The sequence below is a fragment of the Bubalus kerabau genome, chromosome 1, assembly GCF_029407905.1.
Source record: "Bubalus kerabau isolate K-KA32 ecotype Philippines breed swamp buffalo chromosome 1, PCC_UOA_SB_1v2, whole genome shotgun sequence".
Lineage (NCBI taxonomy): Eukaryota > Metazoa > Chordata > Mammalia > Artiodactyla > Bovidae > Bubalus > Bubalus kerabau.
The window spans coordinates 24674966-24701060 of NC_073624.1; the positions used below are offsets into that span (position 1 = coordinate 24674966).

Genomic DNA, 26095 nt, shown 5'->3' on the forward strand with positions numbered 1-26095 from the left:
TCTTTTGCTCCTGCTAACAAGCTAGAAGCTGAATTATGTACTCATTCTGAAAATGTTCCTTTAGACTCTTACTTCTGGACTTTCTAACCAGTGCAGAGAGTAAGTAGGTACTGTGCTCTATGCAAATGTAGGCATATTTGTCCGTGTGGGCAAAAGGGGGAGGGGGGCACTTCGCAAAATGCCTTTAGAACAAAATCAAACTTTTGAGATGGAATATTTTATAGCTTCATGACAATAAAGTCAAACTTTTCAGAAACAAAAAGCACAGAGGAATACTTATCTATAAAATACATTGGGGAAAAAGAAAACCACACACCAAACAAAACAGAGGACTAATACTTCAACAGTGAGTTCACCTCAAGCATTTCATGAATTTCACATGACCCACCCACTTTTTCTCTGTACCTCTGAAGAGTACCATATCAGCGGCAATAACACTCTGTTGTTCTAGTGCCAGATTTACATATCAACGTAGCCATGGCATTCCTGAGTGCAGAATATCATACTGTTACCCTTGTTTGTGGTTTCTAAATGAGGTTAATTTTTGTTCCTTTACCCTCCTCACTTAATCTCATGCCACCCCCTGCCTCTCTTCAATCAGTGGTTTGTTTTTTTTTTTTTTTTTCTTTGAATAGTTTTCCTCCTTTTCTTTCTGGGTCTCTGTGTCATATTTGGGACTATCCACAAATTCACCATATAACTCTGCTGCATTTTGAAAATCTTGATCACTCAGCCACAGACAAACAACTCTTTGAAAAGACAGGCCAGGAACAGAGAAGTAATGATGGTCACTTCTGGGGTGACTCCAGGATACCTACTTCCCCAAATGTATGGTGTGTGTTAAGGTGGGTCAGAGGTTACCATGGTAGATTTCACAGACACCTTTTCTTCTTTCTTGGCAGGTTTTCTTGTTCATTATTACTATTTCTAAATTGGAAATGGGTCTAGCACCAATTTGCATGCCAGAATTGAATCAACCAATTTTTATTTCCATTGAACGTTAGGAAAGGGCTGGAGAATTTTTAAATTCTTAGACTCATGTGTCAAGCTTAATGGAAAGCCAGTTGGAGACCAACAAGCTATTTTAATGAGCTTCCTTTCTCTCTGACGTTCCCCAGGGGCTATGTGCCAAGCAGGCCCATGTGGCCCAGGGAGTAACAAGATCATCTGGACTCTGTTTGGACACCTGTGCTCTTTTAGCCAAGCAGTAATGGGAACAGGAGAAAGAGAGAGATGAGGGCATGGAAGGCATACAGATCAAGTGGGAGTGGGTGTGTGCCATGGTGCTTAGGAATTCACTACAAGGAACTCCCCAGCAGCAGCAGAGAAGATACACCACAGGCCATCAGTGTCTCTATGTGGATTGTCTGATGGGCCTCCCTGATGGCTCAGATGGTAAAGAATCTGCTTGCAATGCAGGAGACCTAGGTTTGATCCCTGGGTTAGGAAGATCCCCTGGAGAACCCACTTCCGTATTCTGGCCTGGAGAATTCCATGGACTGTCCATGGAGTCACAAAGAGTCGGACATGACTAAGTGACTTTCACTTTCACTTTTCTGAGAGTACATGAAAAGCCTGGCAGTGGGTGTGTGTGCTGGGGAGGGAGGGATGCGGAGGGCAGGGAGGAGAAAATTATATGCATGTTTTAAAGGAATTGCATGCTAAACAGGTTCCCTTTGAGAAGGCAATATAGGACAAAAAGATTGCAAAGCACGGATATAAAATATGCCCAGGACCCTGAGATAAGAGTCTTCATCTAAGCTTCCGCCCACTCCTTAAAAAAAAAAAAGTGTTCGGTTCACTTTTCCTTTCCTCTGAATCAGCCTGATGCTTGGCTCTCCCTACCCACTCTGAACAACTTAACACAGAGACATTAAACTCGGTCTGTACCATTCAGTGGTTGTTCCTAGTCTCCTGTGTGTGTCTGACTTTCTCCTTCCTGGATTACAGACTCCTTGAGGATTAAAATGTACAGAAGCAAATACTTTCTTTTGTCCTTCCTCACCTCTTTGTTACCAATTCTGGGTATTTCTCAGCAAATGATTAACATATTTTAACACAGCACTCCTTCATAAGATTTTATTCCCTTTGTTGTTCAGTCGCTCAGTCATGTCCAACTTTTTGCGACCCCATAGACTGCAGCATGCCAGGCTTCCCTGTCCCTTACCATCTCCCAGAGTTTGCCCACGTTCATATCCACTGAATCAGTGATGCCATCCAACCATCTCATCCTCTGTCGCCCTCTTCTGCCTTCAGTCTTTCCTAGCATCAGGCAGGGTTTCTTCGAAATGAGTTGGCTGCTCACATTAGGTGGCCAAAGTATTATTCTCTTTACCAAGTCTTATCTTATGATACAATTCAGAGGTTTTTTTAAAGATTTTTTTGATGTGGACCTTTTTTTCATCTTTATTCTTTTTAAAAAAAAATTTATTGTAAACTGAAGGATAGTTACAGTATTGTGTTGGTTTCTGCCATACACAAATACGGATCAGCCATAGGTATACACGTCCGCTCTCTCTTGAGCCTCCTCCCACCTCCAACCTTATCCTACGCTTCTAGGTGTTACAGAGCCCCAGTTTGAGTTCCCTGCATGCTAAGTTGCCTCAGTCGTGCTCAACTCTTTGCGACCCCATGAACTGCAGTCCACCAGGCTACAGACTCTGTCCACGGAATTCTCCAGCCAATAATACTGGAGTGGGCTGCCATTTCCTTCTCCATGAGTTCCCTGAGTCATACAGCAAATTCTCGATGTGGACCACTGTTACTGAATTTGTTCCAATATTGCTCCTGTTTTAAGTTCTGGTGTTTTGGGCCTCAAGACATGTGGGATCCTAGCTTCCCAACCAGGGATCAGATCACATCCCTGCATTGGAAGGTGCAGTCTTAACCACTGGACTGCCAGGGAAGTCTCCTGAGATTTGTTTTTATAAATTAAGTTTTTAGTAAATAATTTAACATATTTCCACACTTTCTAAAGTGTGTTTATAGTTTTTTTAAATTAAAGTCCTATTCTAACTGTGTAATATTTCAAACATACAGAAATATGAAGGAAACAATACACCGTACCTCCACCAAGAGATTTCATATATTTGCTCCATCTCTTTAAAAGTTGTATCTGGGGACTTCCCTGGTGGTCCAATGGCTAAGACTCCATGCTCCCAATGCAGGGGGCCCAGGTTTGATCCCTGGTTGGGGAACTATATCCCACATACAAAAATGTTAAATATGCAACTAACCACCCCAAGACCTTCTCCATCTAGTTCCTCTCTCCCTCCCTATAGAAAATCACTCTCCTGAATCTGGTGTACACACTACTTTCCTGGGAGTGTTCAAATTTCCACTACCTGGCTCAAAAGGTCTTTAGTCCTCCTTCCTGAGGGGCTGGCAATTGTCAGCAGGGATGCAGGGAGAGTGACAAAGGACTAACCTGGAAGAATGGCAGCTCCACTCCAAAAACGGGGCTTAGCAGGGCAAGGGGGTAGCTGGAGACGAGGACTGAGGCCTTACTGGGTGCTGAAGAGGAGGCTAGAAGGAGGTGCAAAGGGACTCAGACCAAAGGGGTAGTAGGTGAGGGAAGAGGAGAACCTGCAGGAGCACAGACTTGCGCTCCCCTAACTGTCAGAGAGGATGTGGCTGGAGTCTCTACGACTACCTGGAATACAGTCCCGGCTGGGCAGACCTCACCTCATAAGCCCATGGACTGCAGCACGCCAGGCAACCCCACGTCATGATCTGTTAGGTGGCATTTACTTTTGAGGAACTGACCTGCTTTAGTTCCTCTGAAGCATTACATAGATTTGATGGAGATGATTCTGCTTTTCTATTTTTATTCTTCCTCAATTTGAAGTTGTCGGATAAAATAGAAGACACTTTCTCACAGACTTAGAGAAAGAACTTATGGTTACGGTGGGTGGGGACGGGGGGAATAGTTAGGGAGTTGGGGGTGGACATGTACACACTGCTTTATTTACAGTGGATAACAACAAAGACCTACTGTAGAACACAGGGAACTCTGCTCAATGTTATGTGGCAGCCTGGATGGGAGGGGAGTTTGGAAGAGAATGGACACGTGTATATATACGGCTGAGTCCCTTTGCTGTGCATCTGAAACTAGTTCACATCACTGTTAATCAGCTATACTCCAACACAAAAGAAAAAGTTAAAAAAAAAAAAAAGACACCCAGTTGAGTCTGACTTTCAGATAAGCAAAGAATACTTTTTTAAAGTAAAAGTATGTCTCAAATATTGCATGGTCATACTTATACTAAACAGGTATTTATCTGAAATTCATATGTGAATGTCCTGTATATTTATTGCTAAATTTGGTAACTCTACCTCAACTTGAATATAGGAAAGACTTGGCAAAGCACTTAGTACGAGTCTGAAGAGAGAGTCAAAGGATTCTTCAGAACATTAATGAAGACACCATCTTTGTCAAATTCTCAATGGCCTGTTGCTGCTGCTGCTAAGTCATTTCAGTCGTGTCTGACTCCGTGTGACCCCATAGACGGCAGCCCACCAGGCTCCCCTGCCCCTGGGATTCTCCAGGCAAGAACACTGGAGTGGGTTGCCATTTACTTCTCCAATGCATGAAAGTGAAAAGTGAAAGTGAAGTCGCTCAGTCATGTCCAACTTATCAGATCGGATCAGATCAGTTGCTCAGTCGTGTCGGACTCTTTGCGACCCCATGAATCTCAGCACACCAGGCCTCCCTGTCCATCACCAACTCCCGGAGTTCATTCAGACTCACGTCCATCGAGTCAGTGATGCCATCCAACCATCTCATCCTCTTTCGTCCCCTTCTCCTCCTGCCAACAATCCCTCCCAGCATCAGAGTCTTTTACAATGAGTCAACTCTTCACAGGAGGTGGCCGAAGTACTGGAGTTTCAGCTTTAGCATCATTCCTTCCAAAGAAATCCCAGGGCTGATCTCCTTCAGAATGGACTGGTTGGATCTCCTTGCAGTCCAAGGGACTCTCAAGAGTCTTCTCCAACACCACAGTTCAAAAGCATCAATTCTTCGGCGCTCAGCCTTCTTCACAGTCCAACTCTCACATCCATACATGACCATAGGAAAAACCATAGCCTTGACTAGACGAACCTTTGTTGGCAAAGTAATGTCTCGGCTTTTGAATATGCTATCTAGGTCGGTCATAACTTTCCTTCCAAGGAGTAAGCGTCTTTTAATTTCATGGCTGCAGTCACCATCTGTAGTGATTTTGGAGCCCAGAAAAATAAAGTCTGACACTGTCTCCACTGTTTCTATTTCCCATGAAGTGGTGGGACTGGATGCCATGATCTTCGTTTTCTGAACGTTGAGCAGCGACCCCATAAACTGCAGCCTACCAGGCTCCGCCATCCATGGGATTTTCCAGGCAAGAGTACTGGAGTGGGGTGCCATTGCCTTCTCCTCTCAATGGCCTAACACCATTCAAAACAAGCCCACTGACTTTACTAAAAGTGGACAACGCCAAAACATTCTTCCTTATTTATTATTGAGATGAAATTCTCATATCATGATATTCACTTAAAGTATACAATTCAGTAGTTTTTAGTATAGTCAGAGTTGTGCTGCTGTTGCTGCTGCTAAGTCACTTCAGTCGTGTCAGACTCTGCGACTCCATAGACGGCAGCCTACCAGGCTCCTCCATCTCTGGGATTTTCCAGGCAAGAATACTGAAGTGGATTGCCATTTCCTTCTCCAATGCATGAAAGTGAAAAGTCAAAGTGAAGTCTCTCAGTCGTGTCAGACTGTTCGCAACCCCATGGACTGCAGCCTACCAGGCTCCTCCGTCCATGGGAGTTTCCAGGCAAGAGTACTGGAATGGGTTGCCATTGCTTTCTCCGAGTTGTGCAGCTATCACTAACTCAATTTTAGAACAGTTTCACCACCTCAAAAGAAACCCAATACCCATCAATACGCCCCATTCCTGGTCCCCCATCTTCCACCTCCACTATATTCCCCAACCCCAGCCCCTGACAAACACTCACCAACTTTTTCTTTACCCATTCTGAACAGTTCATTTAAATGGAATCCACCATATGCGACCTTTTGTGTCCTGCATCTTTTACTCTTAAGTGTATTTTCAAGGCTCATCCACATTGCACCAGGTATCAGAACCTCATTCATCATGAATAATATTCTTTTTTATATAAATACCAGGATGGGCCTATCAGTTCATCTACGGTTGAACATTTGGGTTGCTTCCATTCGTTGACTACTACGAATAACGCTTCTAGGACAGGAGGGACAAACCGTAGTTTCCGGTGGAGTTTTTGGCCATATGGTCTAACACTGGGAGGAACTGTCAAATGGTTTCTAGAAGCATCTACGATTTCACATTCTTTGTTGTTTTTAGGGGGTGGGGGTGGGGGGTTGTTTCTGAATTTTAAAAATAAACAATCTTCATGGTTTTCTCGGGGTCCGTGAGGAGGGCCTGCTCCCAGGGACCGTCCTTCAGGGTTGCCTCTGCCAGGCCCCAACGGTCCCTTCCCAGTCCCCAGGCCGCTGGAAACCACCGACCCAAACATTTCTGAGCGCGCACTGTGGGAAACCTAGCTTCAGCTCCGCCCCCTCGGCGCTCCCTGGCAGAAAAACGGACGCCGCCTGGCTGAGGCTCTGTGGACATTGTAGTTTCCTTTCCAGTCCACCGCGCGGAGACCGCGGGGAGGGAAACTACAATCCCCAGAATGCTACCGTGCTACGGCAGCCGAGCGGGCCAATCCGCGCGACGCGCTCCAGCCCACCCTCCGGTCCGGGCTGCTCTCCAGGGCGTCTGTAAACACAGCCAGAGCCTGTCATGGAGGGGGAGGAGGAGGCGGCGGCGGCAGCGAAGGGAGGCGTTCTGGGCCGCCTCCAGGGTCCGCTCTGCCATTCCTGAACTGGTCCCTCGTCCCCGTGACTGTGGCATCAGGGAACCGAACTGTTAGGCGAGAGGAGGCGGTCAGAACCATATCCCCTTCTTCCCCCGGGGCGGGGCCGGGCCGGACCAGGCCGGCTGAGCCGGGGGAGGGCCGGCCTGTCTGCCGAGATGGATGACAGTAAGGTAAGTCCTGGGGTTTGCACGCTCCGCTGCCGCCGCCGCCTGCTTGTCGCTAAGTGCCCGTCCCGCCGCTGAGCCTCAGCCCCGTAGTCCACCCAGCACCCAACAGACGTCTGCCTTAGACACCCCTGCGACTCCAGCTATGACCCCAGGTACCCAGACAAAAATTGAGGGAACAGCGGGCTGCGTTCTTCCTACAAGGGCCCACTCCGGAAAAATCACACTCAGGGCAAGCTTGTTGGTCAGCTTTTCCAGGTGGTGCAGACCCTAGTGCTCCCGAGATACGTGAAGAAACTACTGTGCTTTTTCTTTTTGCCTTCCGTTGCCCCCAACCAGCCTTTTTCCACATCGGAGACCTAAACTAGGGCACCCTGAACCGGCCCTGTTCCCCTAGACCGTCCCCTTTTCCTCTCTCAGGCTCCTTTACTCAATGCCCCATTCATATAATCTGTTCACTCCCCCTCTGAGCTATTTTCCTGTGGTTGGTTGGAACACTCTGCTAATCTCCTGTTGCTATTCGTCCAAAGCCTGGAATCTAACCTCTAGAAAGCCTTCTTCAAGAAAAGAAGTGAATTCCTTCTTGTTAATCTATGCCCACTCCCTCTTCGCTTATGCTGGTCACTTATCCCTGCGACGTTAAGATAACAGACAATATTCATTATTGGTTAATTCATAGAGTTTGTTTATAACCTTCCTGTCTTTCCTCGTTAGTGTCATCTAGTTATGTGTCATGAAGATAGTGATGCCCAGTTAATTGATCATCAGCTTATAATGTTTTAGAATGTTTAGAAAGTTCACCTTTTTTTTTTTTTAAGGCATCAGACCCTAGAATTTGCCAGTTTTCAAAGCAGATACTCCTTCCCTCTGCTTTACTTTCCACTGTCTCTGGCATGCTGCTTTTGAGAGCTTTTTCCTTCGTTTCGGTACCCTTTCCCCCTCCACCTAACTAGTAATACTTTGCTGCTATTAAGTTTTTGTTTGACGCATCCTCAGAGAGGCTGAAAAAAATCTCCATCTTCTCTGTGCTGCTTGTGTTACTCTCCATCATCTCCTCTTCCTGTTCCCGTGGGAGGCTCTGAGAAAAGTGACAGCAGGGACAGCCCAGGGCACTGCTCTGGAAGTAGGACTCACCTCTAGGAACCTTTACTTGGAAAGGGGTAAAGCCCTCCTAATAGGAAGTGGGATTTCCAAGTCAGAAAGAGGGAGTTCTAAAACTTTTCTAGAAAAATCAGAAGGTAATTTTCCATAACAGTCTTTGCTAGCTTGATCTCTCAGTGTTAATTTTCAAATTAAATCCGAATACTGTATCCATTGTCTTTCCTAGATACGGCTGGCTGGGAAAGGATCCCAATTAACATAGTCTTTAGTCTCTGTGGTTGCAGACTCTCATGGTATATTCTACAGAATTTTTGGTTGTTTCTTTTTCAAACCTTTGAAATATTTAATAACTTTCTCAAAGTCTTCAGTAATCTCAAATAAATTCAAGAAAAAAAAAACAAACAGGATTTTGAGTTATTTTACCTGCCTATAAAATCACATAGAACATATTTCTAAAATAAGCAAGCTGTAGTGGAAGGTATGGTGCTATGGTTTTGCCTAAAAGAGTGAGGTTAAATTTTGCAAGTAGACTATTCATAATGATTCACAAGTAACTTCTTAGATGGTTCATAGGTAAGCAAAATGAATTGAGTTCTCATTCTTTACTAATTCATTGTTTTTGTGACAGAAACCAGCAGTTTCTTTATTCTTTAATGATTTTGGAAAAGGAAATCCATTTCAGATGTCTGTGGATGGATATTGCTTCTGTGAATATACTACTTTCACTTTGAATACATGTCGAAGCTATGGATGAGTAATATTTAAATGCCATGTACTGCAAGATTGGACTACTCTTTGAGGAGTCAGGTGGCATGAAACGGCCTTTTTAAAAGGCTCCCAATCCTGCCTTTCCCTGTGCTCTAATTGTTACAGTCCTGCGAAGTTGTATTGTTCTCCCAGTATATCCGTCCAGGCTCACACACACAACACATTTTCCCTCCCATTATGTATGGGTGTTGGAGTCTCAGGTTCTGAAGGCAGCTGCAGTAGGGAAGCCGAGGGTTGGGGCTTGGAAGTGTGGTTGTGCCGGTGAGAGCATAAAAGATGACAGACCGACTGACAGAAAGGCCAGGTCAACAGGACGAGGACAGAGGGGACAGGATCAGCAGTCAGAGAGAAGCAGTGTTTGAATGAACAGGTCAGGAAATAGAATGACGCTGTGACAACCTCTCTTTATAAAGATTCTGTATTCTGAGTTGTTTTCATCAGTGGTGATGAGTGAGTCTGCAAGAGCGCTGCATGTTCTGCTGTCTGGTTTCCTGGAGTCAGAGCAGGACACATTGGAATGGCCGGTGCAGCTTTGCCTCCCAAGTGTCTAGCAATGTGCCTGGTACATTACATCATAGAGTACTGGTTCACAAAGACTAAGCTGAATTGGAACAGAGAGGCATTAAGGAGACTGCTTGAGGTGTAGCTGGGATTTATTAATATTCATCAATGTGCTCTGCTGAGCCAGAGTATACAGACTACAGCAAATGGGAAAAAGAACGCAAGAGACATAGTGGGTATCTAAGACTGAGGGCTTGGGGAAGCGCTGAGTAGCAGATCTCAAATTCTGATTGAGCAGATCTCTACTTAACCTAGTTGGGAAGGAAAAAAAAAATCTTGGTTGAGTTAACCTTTTTGAGCTTCTGTTTTATGTTAAATGGTCAGTGCCTTTTCCCCAGGCTTTGTTGAGGATCAGAGATCATGCATAGGAAGCATCAAGTACAGAGTAAACACATACTAGGCACCCAGAAATGTTATCATTGTTACATTACCTGGCAGTGATGTCCTTGGTCTTCTGCACAGTGCAGCAGGCACCCGAGACGCTCACTGTAGTCATTATTAGGTGTGTGCTTTTTCGTGATATTTGCAGCTGTGCTTCCCCCATACTACCCTCCTTTCTTAACGATGCCCCCAAATGGGACAGGAACAATGGAATGGGACGTGAAATGGCCCTTCCCTGTCAGATTGTGTGAGAATGGTAGTCTCTTGAGCCCACCTATGTGTCCTCCACTGGAGAAAAGTTTCTTTTTATGAAAGCCTTTTCTCCCTAACCTGCTGCATTCAATTATAAAGAAAATTGAAAGGAGTCATTTTCAGGTGCCGGGGTCCAGCCCCGGTGGATCCAGGGGTTTCAAAGGGGAGACGGCTTCGGCGATCAGGAAACAACAGCTTACTTAAATGTTAATTAAAGATATAAAGAGTGGTCAAATAAGGATAGCTCAGTGAGGAAATTCAGTGGAGAAAAGAGGCTGAATAATTCAGCCAGAAGGTGAGAGAAAGAACGACATGGGGAGACCAAGCTTCGGTGAACAAGGCCCGCACTTTATTTTCCAAAGTAGTTTTTATACCTTAAGTTATGCATAGAGGATAATGGGGGAAGGGGTAGAGTCAGGCAGTAAGCCAGGCTTTCTTCCTGCACACTTATCATATGCAAAAGTTTAGGTGATTTGCATCATCTTCTGGCCCAGAGGCCTGTTAACATTTTAAGACCCTTTCTTCAGAAAACTTATTTTTCTCTAAAGGTGATTAGTCATGCGCCACCCTCCAAAAGCATTAGACAAAGCTGCATTCCTATAGGGCAAAGGTGAGGTGGGCTCAGTCAAGAAAAGAATTAACTCAAGGGTCCAAGGTTACAAACATTGAGGCTACTACTTACATTTCTATACACCCATTATATCAATCAATACACTGCCAAGGACACAGTAGGTAAGGGGTATGGAGACTTAGCAGCAAACATTGGCCCAACAAGTGAAAAACCCTTCACCAATACAATTTCTAATCAATCTTTTAACTACTCAAAGGAATCTGTGTTTAGACAGTTTAGAACATCTCCTGCCTCTCACAGTTGGGAGGCTCTGAACAATCACATGTGGCCAGAAAAACCTATTCAGGCAGGCTAGAGGATTTCCAAAGGAGTTTGTAGGTTGAAACAGTCACACCCAGGAATTATTAACTGGAGCTGTAAACTAACTCTTTTTTCAGAGAGAGGTAGTGGGGGACAGCCCCCTGTAAAGTCAGAGGTGTAGGTGAAAGCACAAAGCAGAAAGTAGGTAGACTCTGGTTTGGGGGGTAGATGCTCGAGAATTTCCAGGGGGACTCCTGAGGCTCGATCCCGCCTTTGCGTATGCCGAGCCTCCTTCCTCATGACCTTTGCCACGGTGGAGCTCCTGCTCCCGGCATTCAGGGGCTTTGATCATAGAGAGTTCTTATTTCCAATTTTATATTTGACTTTCATGTTTATCAAATGAATGAATGAGTGACTTGAAATACCCTAGATAGCCGCGTTCCTGCCACAGACAAAGCTGATAAAAGATGACATTTCTGTATAGCCTAACTATAATATATAATGTGTAATATATAATGCCCTATATGACATTTGCTGCTGCTGCTGCTACTGCTAAGTCGCTTCAGTCGTGTCCGACTCTGTGAGACCCCATAGATGGCAGCCCACCAGGCTCTACCGTCCCTGGGATTCTCCAGGCAAGAACACTGGAGCGGGTTGCCATTTCCTTCTCCAATGCATGAAAGTGAAAAGTGAAAGTGAAGTCGCTCAGTCATGTCCGACCTTCAGCGACCCCATGGACTGCAGCCTACCAGGCTCCTCCGTCCATGGGATTTTCCAGGCAAGAGTACTGGAGTGGGGTGCCATTGCGTTCTCCCATATGATGTTTACGGCATCAATTTCCACTTGAGGGACTGGTGAGAAAGTCCCTCTCTGGCCTCAGAATACTGATATGAGCTGCTGTTCTTCTGCATACTTCCTTTCCACCTGAGCTCCACACAATTATCTTAAAATGCCTTATACCTTCCTTACCCCTTATGTCTTTGTTCCATTCAGATGTTCTGAGTAGTGCTGGTTCTCACAAAAATTTTTACTTGGCCAAAAAATCTCTTTGACATTCCCAGAACTCAGTTGGCAAGGAATCTGCCTGCAATGCAGGAAACCCAGTTTCGATCCCTGGGTCAGCAAGGTACTCTGGAGAAGTAAATGGCAACCTGCTCCAGTATTCTTGCCTGGGAAATCCCATGGATAGAGGAGACGGTAGGCTGCAGTCCATGGGGTCACAAGAGTCAGATACGACGTAGTGAATAAACCAAACCAGAGCTGTCCTTTGACCCCTAACATCCCTCCTCTTGGCCCCTTAGCCATCCTTTGCTACAGCTGGAACTGCCCTCTTTGGGCAGTGACAGAGCTCAGACACTTTCTACCTTTTCTGTCCTCCTGCTCCAGCCATGCTTTCAACAAGACCAAGGCAGAAGAGCCAGCTCCTTTGCCAAACTAGACAGTTTGTTAACATTTTAAATGTGCCCCCTTTTCCTGTCTAGGTCCCGTGTACATTGGGGTACCTCTGCAGATAACCTTATTCAGAATGTTTTGTGCTTTAAGATTTTCACAAAAGTTTGTTCATTTATTCATTTCTCCATTCCTCATCAAACATTTGTTGGACACCTAATATGTACGAGACATTGTGCTAGACGGTAGAGATACAGAGATGAGTAAGTTTATAATTATTCTCAGGAACTGATGTTTCAGTGGAGTAGATACACATACAGAAAAATAACTACTGCGTGGTGAGGTGAGAAATGAGGGCAGTGACAGCAAAGTGCTTTGAGGGCACCAAGAATGGATGCCTATCTGGGTGTGTCAGACATGGGTTCACACAGTAGGCATGAATCTTTCAGGAAGAATAGAAGTGCCCCAGAAAATGGGAAAGAGGGAATATCCTATACTAAAGCATATTGCACTGGAAAATAAGTATTTTGGTACAAGCTGGAGCAGGAGTTGGGAGATTTTCTGTAAAGGACCAGATAGTAAATATCTGTGGGCCATGTGATCTCTCTTGTAATTACTCAACTCTGCCATTGAAACGTGAAAGCAGCCATAGGCAGAACGTAATGAATGGGTGTGGCTGTATTCTGATAAAACTTTATTTCCCAAAACAGGCAGCTGGCTGACTTTAGTCGGCCAGGTGGGCTGAAGTTTGCTGATCCCTGAGCTGAGCATAAGGCACAAGTAGAGATGTGGGCAGAGACAAGGATGGAAAGAAAACCAGGCGCCCGATCAGGATTTGCTTGGCAAGTTAAGCTAAGAAATTTGGGAAATCTGATTTCTACCACTTTCAAGCTATTACGATTTTGGACAGATTATTATTTTTTAAATTGAAGTATAGTTGATTTACAATAGTGCATTAGTTTCAGGTATACAGCAAAGTGATTCAGTTATATATATATTTTTCAGAGTATTTTCCATTATAGGTTATTATAAGATATTGCATATGGTTCCCTGTGCTATACAGTAAAGCCTTGTTGCTTATCTATTTTAATCTACCTGTAATGCAGGAGACCCCATTTCCGTTACTAGGTTGGGAAGATCCACTGGAGAAGGAATAGGCTACCCACTCCAGTATTCCTGGGCTTCCCTGGTGGCTCAGATAGTAAAGAATCAGATGGCCTGCAATGTGGGAGACCTGGGTTTGATCCCTGGGTTGGGAAGATCCTCTGAAGGAGGGCATGGCAACCCACTCTAGTATTCTTGCTTGGAGAATCTCCATGGACAGAGGAGCCTGGTAGGCTACAGTCCATGGGGTTACAGAGAGTTGGACATGACTGAACCACTAAACACAGTGTGTATGTATTAATCCCATAGTCCTAGTTTCTCCCTCCCCACCTCCCTTTTCCCTTTGGTAATCGTAAGTTTGTTTTCTGTCAGTGTGTCCGTTGTTTTTTTTTTTTGTATATAGGCTAATTGGTATTATTTTTTAGATTCTACATTAAGTAATATAATACTTGTCTTTCTCTGACTTACTTCACTAAGTATAATATTCTCTAGGTCCATCCATGTTGCTGCAAATGACAATATTTCTTTTTTTCTTATAACTAATATTCCATTATATATATATATACACACTATATATATAAAACACACATATATTCCATTATGTATACATACACACACACACACACACACACACACACACTATATCTTCTTAAACCAATAGTCTGTTGAGGGGCACTTGAGTTATTTCCATGTCTTGGTTATGGACTTTCATAGTGCTGCTATGATCATTGGATGCATGTATCTTTTTGAGTTAGAGTTTTCCTCTTTTCTGAATATATACCCAGGAATGGGGTTGCCGGATCATATGGTAGCTCTACTTTTGTTTTTTTAAGGAACCACCATACTATTTTCCATAGTAACTGTACCAATTTACCTTCCCACCAACAGTGTCAGAGGGTTCCCTTTTTTCCTACACCCTCTCCAGTATTTATTACTTGTAGACTTTTCAGTGATAGCCATTCTGCCAGGTGCGAGGTAAGCACCTCATTGTGGTTTTGATTTGCATTGCTCTAACAATAAGCAACGTTGAGCATCTTTTCACATGCCTGTTGGCTATCTGTGTGTCCTTTAGGTCTTCAGCCCATTTATTGTTTACCTTTTGATACTGAGTTATATGAACTGTTCTATATTTTGGATAGTAACCCCTTGTCATTTGCATTGTTAGCAAGTATTTTCTACCATTCTGAAGGTTGTCTTTTTTTTTTTTTTTTTTGGTTTCCTTTGCTGTACAAAAGCTCTAAAGTTTGATTAGTGCCATTTGTTTATTTTTGCTTTTATTTTGGGACACTTTTGCCTTGGGAGACTGATCAATGAAAATACTGATATGATTTATGTTGAACAGATTATCAGAACTGTATTTCTTTACCTATAAAATATATGGGTTAACTTTATCGAGTTAGTATAGGAGTTAAGAATGAAATGTTACATGTATTAGAAAAAAAACACAGTGCATAAGGGGTTCAAAATAAATGCTTGTTCTGTGTGGCTCCTCCTCACCAGCTTGGTTACACTGCTCATAAGAAAGACCTGAGCTGAAGACGATGCTGGAGACTGTTAGAATATAGGTGTATGCAGCATGCATAAAATCCTTGAAGGATGAAGAAGGTGGACAGGAAAGAGAGCTAAAAGAGACAGAACCCTGGCAGACTCTAAAATGATCAGAAGAGGTGGAGGAATAGGATTCAACAAACTGAAAAGAAGAGGCTAGTGATACAGGAGATCCACAAAAAAAAAAGGATTATTCCATCTAAAGGAGGTAGGGAAAAAGTATCCACTGAATTTCAAAAATAGGAGGTGGTTTGTGAACCTAGCAAGAGAAGCTTCAACAGAGTGATGGCGCCGAAGCCGAAATGTAGTTGTTGAGGGAAAGTGGGTGGGAAGGAAGCAAAGAGAGTTGAATACAGGGTGCAGGCTGGCTCAGATATACTGTAGGTTCACTTACAGACTATTGCAGTAAAGCGAATACCGCAATGCAGCAAGCCTCGTAAATTTTTTGGTTTCCCAATGAGTATAAAAGTTATGTCTACACTAGACGGTAGTCTGTTAAGTATACAATAGCATGATCTCTTTAAAAAAAAAAAAAAAGTACATCATTGCTAAAAAAACCATCATCTGACAATGCCAAGTTGCCATAAATCTTCAATTTATAAAAAAAAAAAAAAAGCAGTAAAGTGAAGCACGATGAAATGAGATGTGCGTGCAGACCACTGTTACTGAGTCCGTCTATAGTAGTTTTGGGGATTGCTGAAATATATGTATAATCGTATTACATTTAGCTTCAAACAGTTAACAGCAAGGGGAGGGGAGGATTAAGGGTTAGGCGAGGAGAGGCAGGGGTGAACACTCAGTCAGAAATGCCTGCTCTATCTTGTTTCTCCTCTGTTGACTAGAAAACCTGGCAGAGAGGTTTGCAGCAGGAAGATGGGATTAGACTTTCTCTCTTTCTGAAGAGCTGGTAAATAAAAGAGAAAAAGCCTGAACAACAGCTGTGAAGGAAGTTAAAGGAGCCTTAACCCCAAATGAAAGTGTAGCTGCTTGTTTTTTTTCTTTAAAGTGGTAAAGCGCAGTGTCTGGCCACAGTCATATGTGTCTTATTTTTCTTTAATTGATGGCAGATAAGGTTTCACTTTATGTTTTCAAAAGAAAAGTGAAACAGGCTTTCCTGCAATTTTCCTTCTTAGCTGGAGCTGATGCTACCACTTCATGTAAATACAGTAGTTCTCGTACACTTAACAACTTGAAACTTTATGAGTTGCCTTAAGAATTAGAGCATTAGGATGGAAATAAGTGCAAGAGGGGTGGTCAAATAATAAGAGTTATTGATTGGTTTTTCAGATTTTATATCCCTTATGAGAGAGGTTTGGTTTTCTTTTTTCTCTTTTTTTAAAAAAAATTTACAACTTTTATAAGCTGGTGGTAGTGGTGGTCATAGTAATACCAATTTAAATTAAATTGCAAAATATTGTTAATTTTTCTTTGCATTTATTCATTCAGTCATCAGTCTTTGAATAAATGTCTGGCTCTGGGCCAGATGCAATGGGGACTGGAGAAGAAATAGCACAGCTTCTGTGCCCGAGGTGCTCACATTGCTTGAAGGCAACAGAACTTAAATCTGGGAGGCCGCTATAACATACAATTCAGTGTGATATTGACTGTATGTTCCAGAAATATGGAGAAGAAAAGTAACGTGTGGACAGAGGTGATTGTCAGCAAGAGCTTTGCAGAATGAGGGCCAGGGCTGACTGTAACCAAAGAAAGCTTAGTATTTGCTGGTTTGGATGGTGGGGTGGGGGTGGGCGGTCTGAAGAGGGAACATTTAGAGAATTCGTGAGGACAAGTAGGAATTCAGGGGGCAGGGTGAGGTCCCTAAGGATACTGGCATGACTTGCTGGGGTAAATGAAAGAGAAAAATGGCTTGGTGAGTGGGAGCCTGGATGTAGCATGCTGAAGAATGGCCTCTAGAAAGATATATCCATGTGCTAGCCCCTGGAACTTGTGGATATTACCTTATATGGATAAAGAGGGAATCCTGCATGGCCCCAAATGTGATTTAGGTAAGGATTTGAGAGGATGAGTTTACCTTGGATTCTCTGAATGAGCTGTAAATCCAGTGATAAATGTCCTCCTAAGAGTGAGGCCAAGGGAGATTTGAGAAACAGATGTGGAGGCAGTGTGACCTCAGAGGCAGTGACTGGACTGATGTGGCCGCGGATGAAGGAATGCTCATGGCCACCAGCGGCTCCTGCAAGCGGCAAAGGATGACTTCTCCCCTAGGGCCTCTAGAGGGAGTGTAGTCCTGCCAAGAACAGAGAGAATACATGTCTGTTGTTTTCAGCCACCAAGTTTGTGGTAATTGTTAGAGCAGCCACAGGAAACTGGATTTGGTGACCTAGTAAGCAGAGCTGAGCCAGAGGTCTTCTCTTGAGCTGCAAAGAGACACAGCCTCAGTTCAGTTCAGTCGCTCAGTCGTGTCCAACTCTTTGTGACCCCATGAACAGCAGCACGCCAGGCCTTCCTGTCCATCACCAACTGCCGGAGTCCACCTAAACCCACATCCATTGAGTCGGTGATGTTATCTGACCATCTCATCCTCTGTCGTCCCCTTCTCCTCCTGCCTTCAGTCTTTCCCAGCATCAGGGTCTTTTTAGATGAGTCAGGTCTTTGCATCAGGTGGCCAAAATATTGGAGTTTCAGGTTCACATCAGTCCTTCCAATGAACACCCAGGACTGATTTCCTTTAGGATGGACTGGTTGGATCTCCTTGCAGTCCAAGGGACTCTCAAGAGTCTTATCCAACACCACAGTTCAAAAGCATCGATTCTTCGGCGCTCAGCTTTATAGTCTTTATAGTCCAACTCTCACATCCATACATTACTACTGGAAAAACCATAGCCTTGACTAGACGGACCTTTGTTGACAAAGTAATGTCTCTGCTTTTTAATATGCTGTCTAGGTTGGTCATAACTTTCCTTCCAAGGAGTAAGCGTCTTTTAATTTCATGGCTGCAATCACCATCTGCAGTGATTTTGGAGCCCCCCAAAAATAAAGTCTGACACTGTTTCCACTGTTTCCCCATCTATTTGCCATGAAGTGATGGGACCGGATGCCATGATCTTAGTTTTTCTGAATGTTGAGCTTTAAGCCAACTTTTTCACTCTCCTCTTTCACTTTCATCAAGAGGCTCTTTAGTTCCTCTTCACTTTCTGCCATAAGGGTGGTGTCATCTGCATACCTGAGGTTATTGATATTTCTCCCAGCAGTCTTGATTCCAGCTGTGCTTCTTCCAGCCCAGTGTTTCTCATGATGTACTCTGCTGCTGCTGCTAAGTCGCTTCAGTCGTATCTGACTCTGTGCGACCCCATAGACGGCAGCCCACCAGGCTCCCCCGTCCCTGGGATTCTCCAGGCAAGAACACTGGAATGGGTTGCCATTTCCTTCTCTAATGCATGAAAGTGAAAAGTGAAAGTGAAGTCGCTCAGTCGTGTCCGACTCTGTGCAATCCCATGGACTGCAGCTTACCAGGCTCCTCCATCCATGGGATTTTCCAGGGAAGAGTACTGGAGTGGGGTGCCATTGCCTTCTCCAATGTACTCTGCATATAAGTTAAATAAGCAGAGTGACAATATACAGCCTTGATGTACTCCTTTTCCTATTTGGAACCAGTCTGTTGTTCCATGTCCAGTTCTAACTGTTGCTTCCTGACGTGCATACAGGTTTCTCAAGAGTCAGGTCAGGTGGTCTGGTATTCCCATCTCTTTCAGAATTTTCCACAGTTTATTGTGATCCACACAGTCAAAGGCTTTGGTATAGTCAATAAAGCAGAAATAGATGTTTTTCTGGAACTCTCTTGCTTTTTCAATGATCCAAGGAATGTTGGCAATTTGATCTCTGGTTCCTTTGCCTTTTCTAAAACCAGCTTGAACATCTGGAAATTCACAGTTCACGTATTGCTGAAGCCTGGCTTGGAGAATTTTGAGCGTTACTTTACTAGCGTGTGAGATGAGTGCAATTGTGCAGTAGTTTGAGCATTCTTTGGCATTGCCTTTCTTTGGGATTGGAATGAAAACTGACCTTTTCCAGTCCTGTGGCCACTACTGAGTTTTCCAAATTTGCTGACATATTGAGTGAAGCACTTTCACAGCATCATCTTTTAGGATTTGAAATCACTCAACTGGAATTCCATCACCTCCACTAGCTTTGTTCGTAGTGATACTTCCTAAGGCCCACTTGACTTCACATTCCAGGATGTCTGGCTCTAGGTGAGTGATCACACCATCATGATTATCTGGGTCGTGAAGATCTAGGGGCACTTAAAGTTTATTCATTTCTGTAATGATTAGGTATTACTTTTTCACAATAAAGAAAAACACACTAAAGTTATTTTAATAAGTGGATAAGAAAAGTTAATTTGGAAGTTCTTTGTAAGATAGATTAACCAAGGAAGTTAAAGACAGACATGGAGACATGGAAGAGAGACCTGCCAGGAACCTGTGGTAATAGTCTGTAAGTAGGGTAGTGATGTAGGAGGAATAGAAAAGAAGAACTAAATCAGGGATTTTGTAAAGGAGTAAATTGGCATGACTTCAGTGAGTGGGCATGGAGAGTTGAGGGAAATTTCAAAGAAGCATAAAGTGAAAACATTTGTTACTTAACCTCCTCACCACTCCCCCCATCAAGTGACTAGTGAGTTGGAGTAAATGAATCTAGTCATTAAATGAGTGACTATTTAGCATTAATGTAGCAGTACATATAAAGCATCTGTCAGTTTTAGAGTCTCTTCAGGAAATTATGTGTTTAGGTTAATGAGTCCTACCTGGGAATCTAGAAGGGAAATAGTCATGTTTGATGATAGTCATCTTGTGACAAGCTGCTATGATGCTAATCAGGGGACTTGGGTTCTAGGCTTTGCTCTGATGTTGAAAATCTTTGAACTAAAATTAGGTCATCCATGCGATGGAACAAGATAGAAAGCCCAAAAATAAACTCATGCACCTATGGGTACCTTATTTTTGACAAAGGAGGCAAGAATATACAATGGGGCAAAGACAACCTCTTCAATAAATGGTGCTGAGAAAACTGGACTGCTACATGTAAAAGAATGAAATTAGAGCACTTCCTAACACCACACACAAAGATAAACTCAAAATGGATTAAAGACCTAAATGTAAGACCAGAAACTATAAAACTCTTAGAGGAAAACATAGGCAGAACACTAGATGACATAAACCAAAGCAAGATCCTCTATGACCCACCTCCTAGAGTAATGGAAATAAAAACAAAAGTAAACAAGTGGGACTTGATTAAACTTAAAAGCTTTTCCACAGCAAAGCAAACTCTAGGCAAGGTGAAAGGACAACCCTCAGAGTGGGAGAAAATAATAGCAAGTGAAACAATTGACAAAGGATTGATTTCCAAAATATACAAGCAGCTCTTACAACTCAATACCAGAAAAACAAACAACCCAATCAAAAAGTGGGGAAAAGACCTAAAAGACGTTTCTCCAAAGAAGACATACAGATGGCTAACAAACACATGAAAAGATGCTCAATATTGCTCATTATTAGAAAAATGCAAATCAAAACTACAATGAAATATCACCTCACACTGGTCAGAATAGTCATCAAAAAGTCTACAAACAATAAATGCTGGAGAGGGTGTGGAGAAAAGGAAACGCTCTTGCCCTGTTGGTGGGAATGTAAATTGATACAGCCACTATGAAAGATGGTATGCAGATTCCTTAAAAAACTAGGAATAAAACTACCATATGACCCAGCAATCCCACTCCTAGGCATATACTCTGAGGAAACCAAAATTGAAAAAGACACATGTATCCCATTGTTCACTGAAGCACTGTTTACGATGGCTAGAACACAGAAGCAACCTAGATGTCCATCGACAGGTGAATGGATAAAGGAGTTGTGGTACATATACACAAGGGAATATTACTCAGCCATAAAAGGGAACACCTTTGAGTCAGTTCTAATGAGGTGGATGAACTTAGAACCTATTATACAGAGTAAGTGAGTCAGAAAGAGAAAGTTAAATATTGTACTCTAACGCCTATATATGGAATCTAGAAAAGTGGTACTGAAGAATTTACTTATAGGGCAGCAGTGGAGAAGCAGACATAGAGAACAGACTTATAGACACGGGGAGAGGGGAGGAGAGGGTGAGATGTGTGGAAAGAGTAACATGGAAACTTACATTACCATGTGTAATACAGATAGCCAACGGGAATTTGCCGTGTGGCTCAGAACTCAACAGGGGTTCTGTATCAACCTAGAGGGGTGGGATGGGGTGGGAGATGGTAGGGAAGTTCAAAGGGAGGGGATATATGTATACCTATGGCTGATCAGGTTGAGGTTTGACAGAAAACAAAGTTCTGTAAAGCAATTATCCTTCAATAAAAAATAAAAAAATTGGGTCATCCATGAAATAAAGAGATCACCGTGTGTGTTGTGTGTGTGCCTGCGTGCGCTTGCACATGCACGCATGCATGCGCATCTCCTTACCAGCAGCATCTCTGTGTATTCTGATATCTTGCCCTTTATAATGTTATTATATGTCTGCTGCATTTCACAAGTCAAAATACATTAAAGGTAAGGACCCTATCTTCTTGTATTAACATTTCTAGAGTTTGACAGTGTTTGGGGTAAACTGAGGGCTCAATAAATGGTTGTTAAATAAAGAAATGAATTTTCCCCACCTTACCTGAAAAAGGGGAGGATAACAGTTTTCCCCTCCAGTGGTGTGAAATTATGTGAGCTGCCACGTGGCGGGTTAGGGTTAGGGCTTGTCGGCAGAGAGAGTGAGTGCTGTCTCCCTGCACACCCTGGGTTGGCTCTGAATTTGTTTTTGTTGTTTGTTCTGAAAACACTGAAAGTAAAATGATACAAAAATCTTTGGAATAGGACTTTCTCTGGACACTGGAGTCTTCCTCTTTTGAAGAAGCCCGTGAAGGACTTGCACCTAAATCATGCCTCCTCTTTCCACGGAAATTAAACCCACTGACTGGGGAGCCGGTCAGAGAAAGCAATGGCACCCCACTCCAGTACTCTTGCCTGGAAAATCCCATGGACGGAGGAGCCTGGTAGGCTACGGTCCATGGCGTCGCTAGGAGTCGGACACGACTGAGCTACTCCACTTTCACTTTTCACTTTCATGCATTGGAGAAGGAAATGGCAACCCACTCCAGTGTTCTTGCCTGGAGAATCCCAGGGCCGGGGAGCCTGGTGGGCTGCTGTCTCTGGGGTGTCACAGAGTTGGACACGACTGAAGTGACTTAGTAGCAGCAACAGCAGCAGCAGCATGCTCAAACCTTCCAACCCCGTCATGTTTTTTTCCTCTTCATCTGCTTGTGTCTGTGGCACCTTCATTTTTCCTTTGCTGCTGTTTTCTGTTCTCTAAGGTTCATGCCATTTTTAAAAATAGCCCATAATATAAAATTCATCCTTTACAAATATACAATTTTGTGATTTTTTTTAGTGTGTTTATTCAGAGTTTGCAGTGATCACCACTGTCTATTGATAATTCTAGAACATTTTCATCACCCCCAAAAGAATCCCTTATAAATAAACTGAGGTATATCCATATAATGGAGGAGATTACTCATATTATTTAGTGATTAAAAAGAAGCACATTATTAAGCTCCAAAAAGGTGTGAAGGAACTTAAATGCATATTGCTAAGTGAAAGAAGCCAGTTTGAATCAGGTTACATATTACATACTGTATGACTCCACTACATGACGTTCTGAGAAAAGGCGAGACTATAGAGATAGTAATAAACGTCAGTGCTTGCCAAGGTTTCAGGGCGAGGAGGGAGGAGTAGGTAGAGTGCAGGAGGTTTTTTGGGCAGTGGAAATATTCTGTATGATACTGCAATGGCAGATACAGGACATGATGTGTTTGTCAGAACCCACAGAATTATACAACACAGAGAGTGAACTCTTAAGTAAACTATGGACTTTACTTATTAATACCAACATAAGGCTCATCAGTTGTAACAAATGTACCCTGCTAATGCAGGATGTTAATAGAGGAAACTGTGTGGGCAGAGAGAGAGGATATATGGAACTCTCTGTACTTTCTGCTGAATTTTCTTGTAAACCTAAAACAGATTTTAAAAACAATCTATTCATTAAAAAAAACAAACAACAAGCCCTTTAGCAGTCACTCCCTATTCTCTCCCTCCCCTTCTCAGCCTTAAGCAACCACTGATATGCTTTCTGTTGCTATACATTGCAGAGAAGGCAATGGCACCCCACTCCAGTACTCTTGCCTGGAAAATCCCATGGACGGAGGAGCCTGGTAGGCTGCAGTCCATGGGGTCACACAGAGTCGGACATGACTGAGCGACTTCACTTTCACTTTTCACTTTCATGCATTGGAGAAGGAAATGGCAACCCACTCCAGTATTCTTGCCTGGAGAATCCCAGGGACGGGGGAGCCTGGTGGGCTGCCGTCCATGGGGTCGCACAGAGTCAGACACGACTGAAGCGACTTAGCAGCAGCAGCTATACATTGCCTGCTCTAGACAGTCTGTGTAAATGGAATCATACACCCTTTTGTATTTCCACTTCTTTCTCTTGGCATGTTTTCAAGGTTCAGTCATGTTTTACTGTGTATCAGCACTTCATTCCCTTGTATGGCTGAACAATGTTCCACTGTTTGGATCCACCACATTTTGTTACCCATTCATCAACCTTTGCACATTTGGTTGATTTCCTTTTTTTACCCATCATGAATAATGAATGGTGCCCTGAACATCTGTGTACAATTTCTTATGTGGACGTATGTTTTCATTTCTTCTGGAGATAAAACAAGACATAGAATTGCTGAGTCATATGGTAATTCTGTGTTTAATATTTTGGAGGAACTGGCAAACTGTTTTCCAAAGTGGCCGCCATTTTACATTCCCATCAACCATGTATGAAGGTTCCATTTCTCCACATCTGTACCAATACTTGTTCTGGGCTATCTTTTTGATTACACAGCAGCAGCAGCCATCCTAGTGGGTTTAAAGAGGTATCTCATGATTTTGATTCACATTTCCCTAATGATGTTAAACATTTTTTCATATGTTTATTGGCATATGTCTTTGGAGAACTGTCTGTTCAAATATTCTGCCCACATTCTAATTGGATTATTTATCTTTTTATTGTTGAGTGTGAGTGTTGTATTCTGGGTGTGTCTCTTATGTGATTCACAGTTCTTTTCCAGTGATCTGTGTCTCTGTCCTTGTGCCCGTACCACACTATCTTTATTCCTATTGCTTTCTAATAGGTTTTGAAATCAGAAAGTGGGAGTCCTCTGCCTTTGTTCTTTTAAAAGATTGCTTTGGCTATTTTGGGTCCATTGTATTTCCATATGAATTTTAGGATTATCTTGTCAATTTATGCAAAAAATCATCTGGAATTTTGATAGAAATTGTGTTGAATCTGTAGCTCAGTTTGGGGAGTACTCATCTTAACAGTATTAAGTCTACCAATCCATTAACAGGGAATGTCTTTTTATTATATCTTATTTAATTTCTTACAATGATTTTTGTGGTTTTCAGTATACAAGTCTTGCAGTTCCTTTATTAAATTTATTCCTAAATATTTTATTATTTTTGATACTATTCTAAATGGAATGTTTCCATAATTTTATTTTCAGCTTGTTCATTGTGTATAGAAACACAACTGATATTTTTATCTTGATCTTGTATCTTGCAACCTTGTTCAACTCATGAGTTCTAATAGTTTTTTTGCAGATTCCTTAGAATTTTCTGTATATAAGATCATATCATCCTCAAATAGAAATTTTCCTTTATAATCTGAATGCCTTCTTTCTTTTTCTTGATTGCTGTGGCTAGAACCTCCAACACAATGTTGAATAGACATGACTGGAGAGGACAGAATCCTTGTTTTGTTTCTGATCTTTGGAGAAAGAATTCAGTCTTTCACCTTTACATGATGTTGGCTGTGGGTATTTGTTTCATAGATGCTCTTTACCAGGTTGAAGTTCCCTTCTATTCCTAGTTTTTTGAAGGTTTGTTTTTTCAAATAATATAAGGGTGTTGTATTTGTCAAGTGCTTTTACTGAGTCTGTTGAGATGAACATGTAATTTTTGTCTTTTCTCCTTTTGATATGGTATATTACACTAATTGATTTTTAGTTGTTAAACCAACCTTTATTCCTGGGATAAATCATCCAGTTATGGTATATAATCTTCTTTTTATGCTGTTAGATTTAGTTTGCTAGTATTTTATTGAAGATTTTTCCATCTATATTCTTAAGACATGTTGGTCTATAGTTTTCTTATATCTTGGTTTTTTGTTATCAGGCTAATTTTGGCTCATTGGATGAACTTGGTATGTTCTTTCCTCTTGTTTTTTTGGAAGGGTTTGTAAAGAATTAGTGTTAATTCTGTAAATGCTTGGTTAATTTACCAATGAAGTCACCTGGACCTGGACTTTTCTTTATGGGAAATTTTTTGATTACTCTTTCAGTCTCTTTATTTGTCATAAGTCTTTTTAGATTTTTTTATTCCTTCTTGAGTCACTCTTGCTACTTTGTATCTTTCTAGAAATTTGTCCATTTCAACTAGGTTATCTGGTTTTTTGGCATACAATTTTTCATAGTCTTCTCTTTTAATCATTTTTACTTTGGTAAAGGTAATAGTGATGTCTTTTTCTTTCAGTTTTGAGTTTAGGGTTTTGAACGTTTTCTCTTGTTCAATCAGTCTAGCTAAAGGTTTGTCAATTTTGTTTGGTCTTTTTGAAGCACCAACTTTTGGTTTTATTGATTGTTTTTTCATTCTCTGTTTTATTTATATCTACTCTGATTTTATTATTTCTTTCCATCAACTTGTTTTCAGTTTAATTTGCTCTTTTTTTCTAGTTTCTTAGGGTAAAAAGTTAGGTTATTGCCTTTAAAATCTTTCTTAATTTAGGTTTGTAGCTACTTCTGAGCACTGCTTTAGCTGTAACTTATAAGCTTTGGTATGTTGTATTTTCCTGTTCATTCATCTCAAAGTATTTTTCTGATTTCCCTTGTGATCTCTTCTATGACTCATTGGTTACTTAGGAATGTCTTCTGTGGGTTTTTTTTTTAATTTTTATTTATTTTTTAATGTATTTTTTTGGC

At 42.3% G+C, this 26095-nt stretch overlaps 1 protein-coding gene across 1 annotated transcript in view; it reads left to right on the forward strand.

Annotated features, from left to right (window-relative positions):
* The first annotated feature begins 6755 nt into the window (after positions 1-6755).
* CREBL2 (cAMP responsive element binding protein like 2) overlaps positions 6756-26095 on the forward strand; it is a 30805-nt gene continuing 11465 nt past the window's right edge. Inside the window, exon 1 of the mRNA XM_055570429.1 lies at positions 6756-7046. Coding sequence (XP_055426404.1) covers positions 7032-7046 — 15 coding nt within the window. The 5' untranslated portion in view covers positions 6756-7031. The remainder of the gene's footprint in view (positions 7047-26095) is intronic.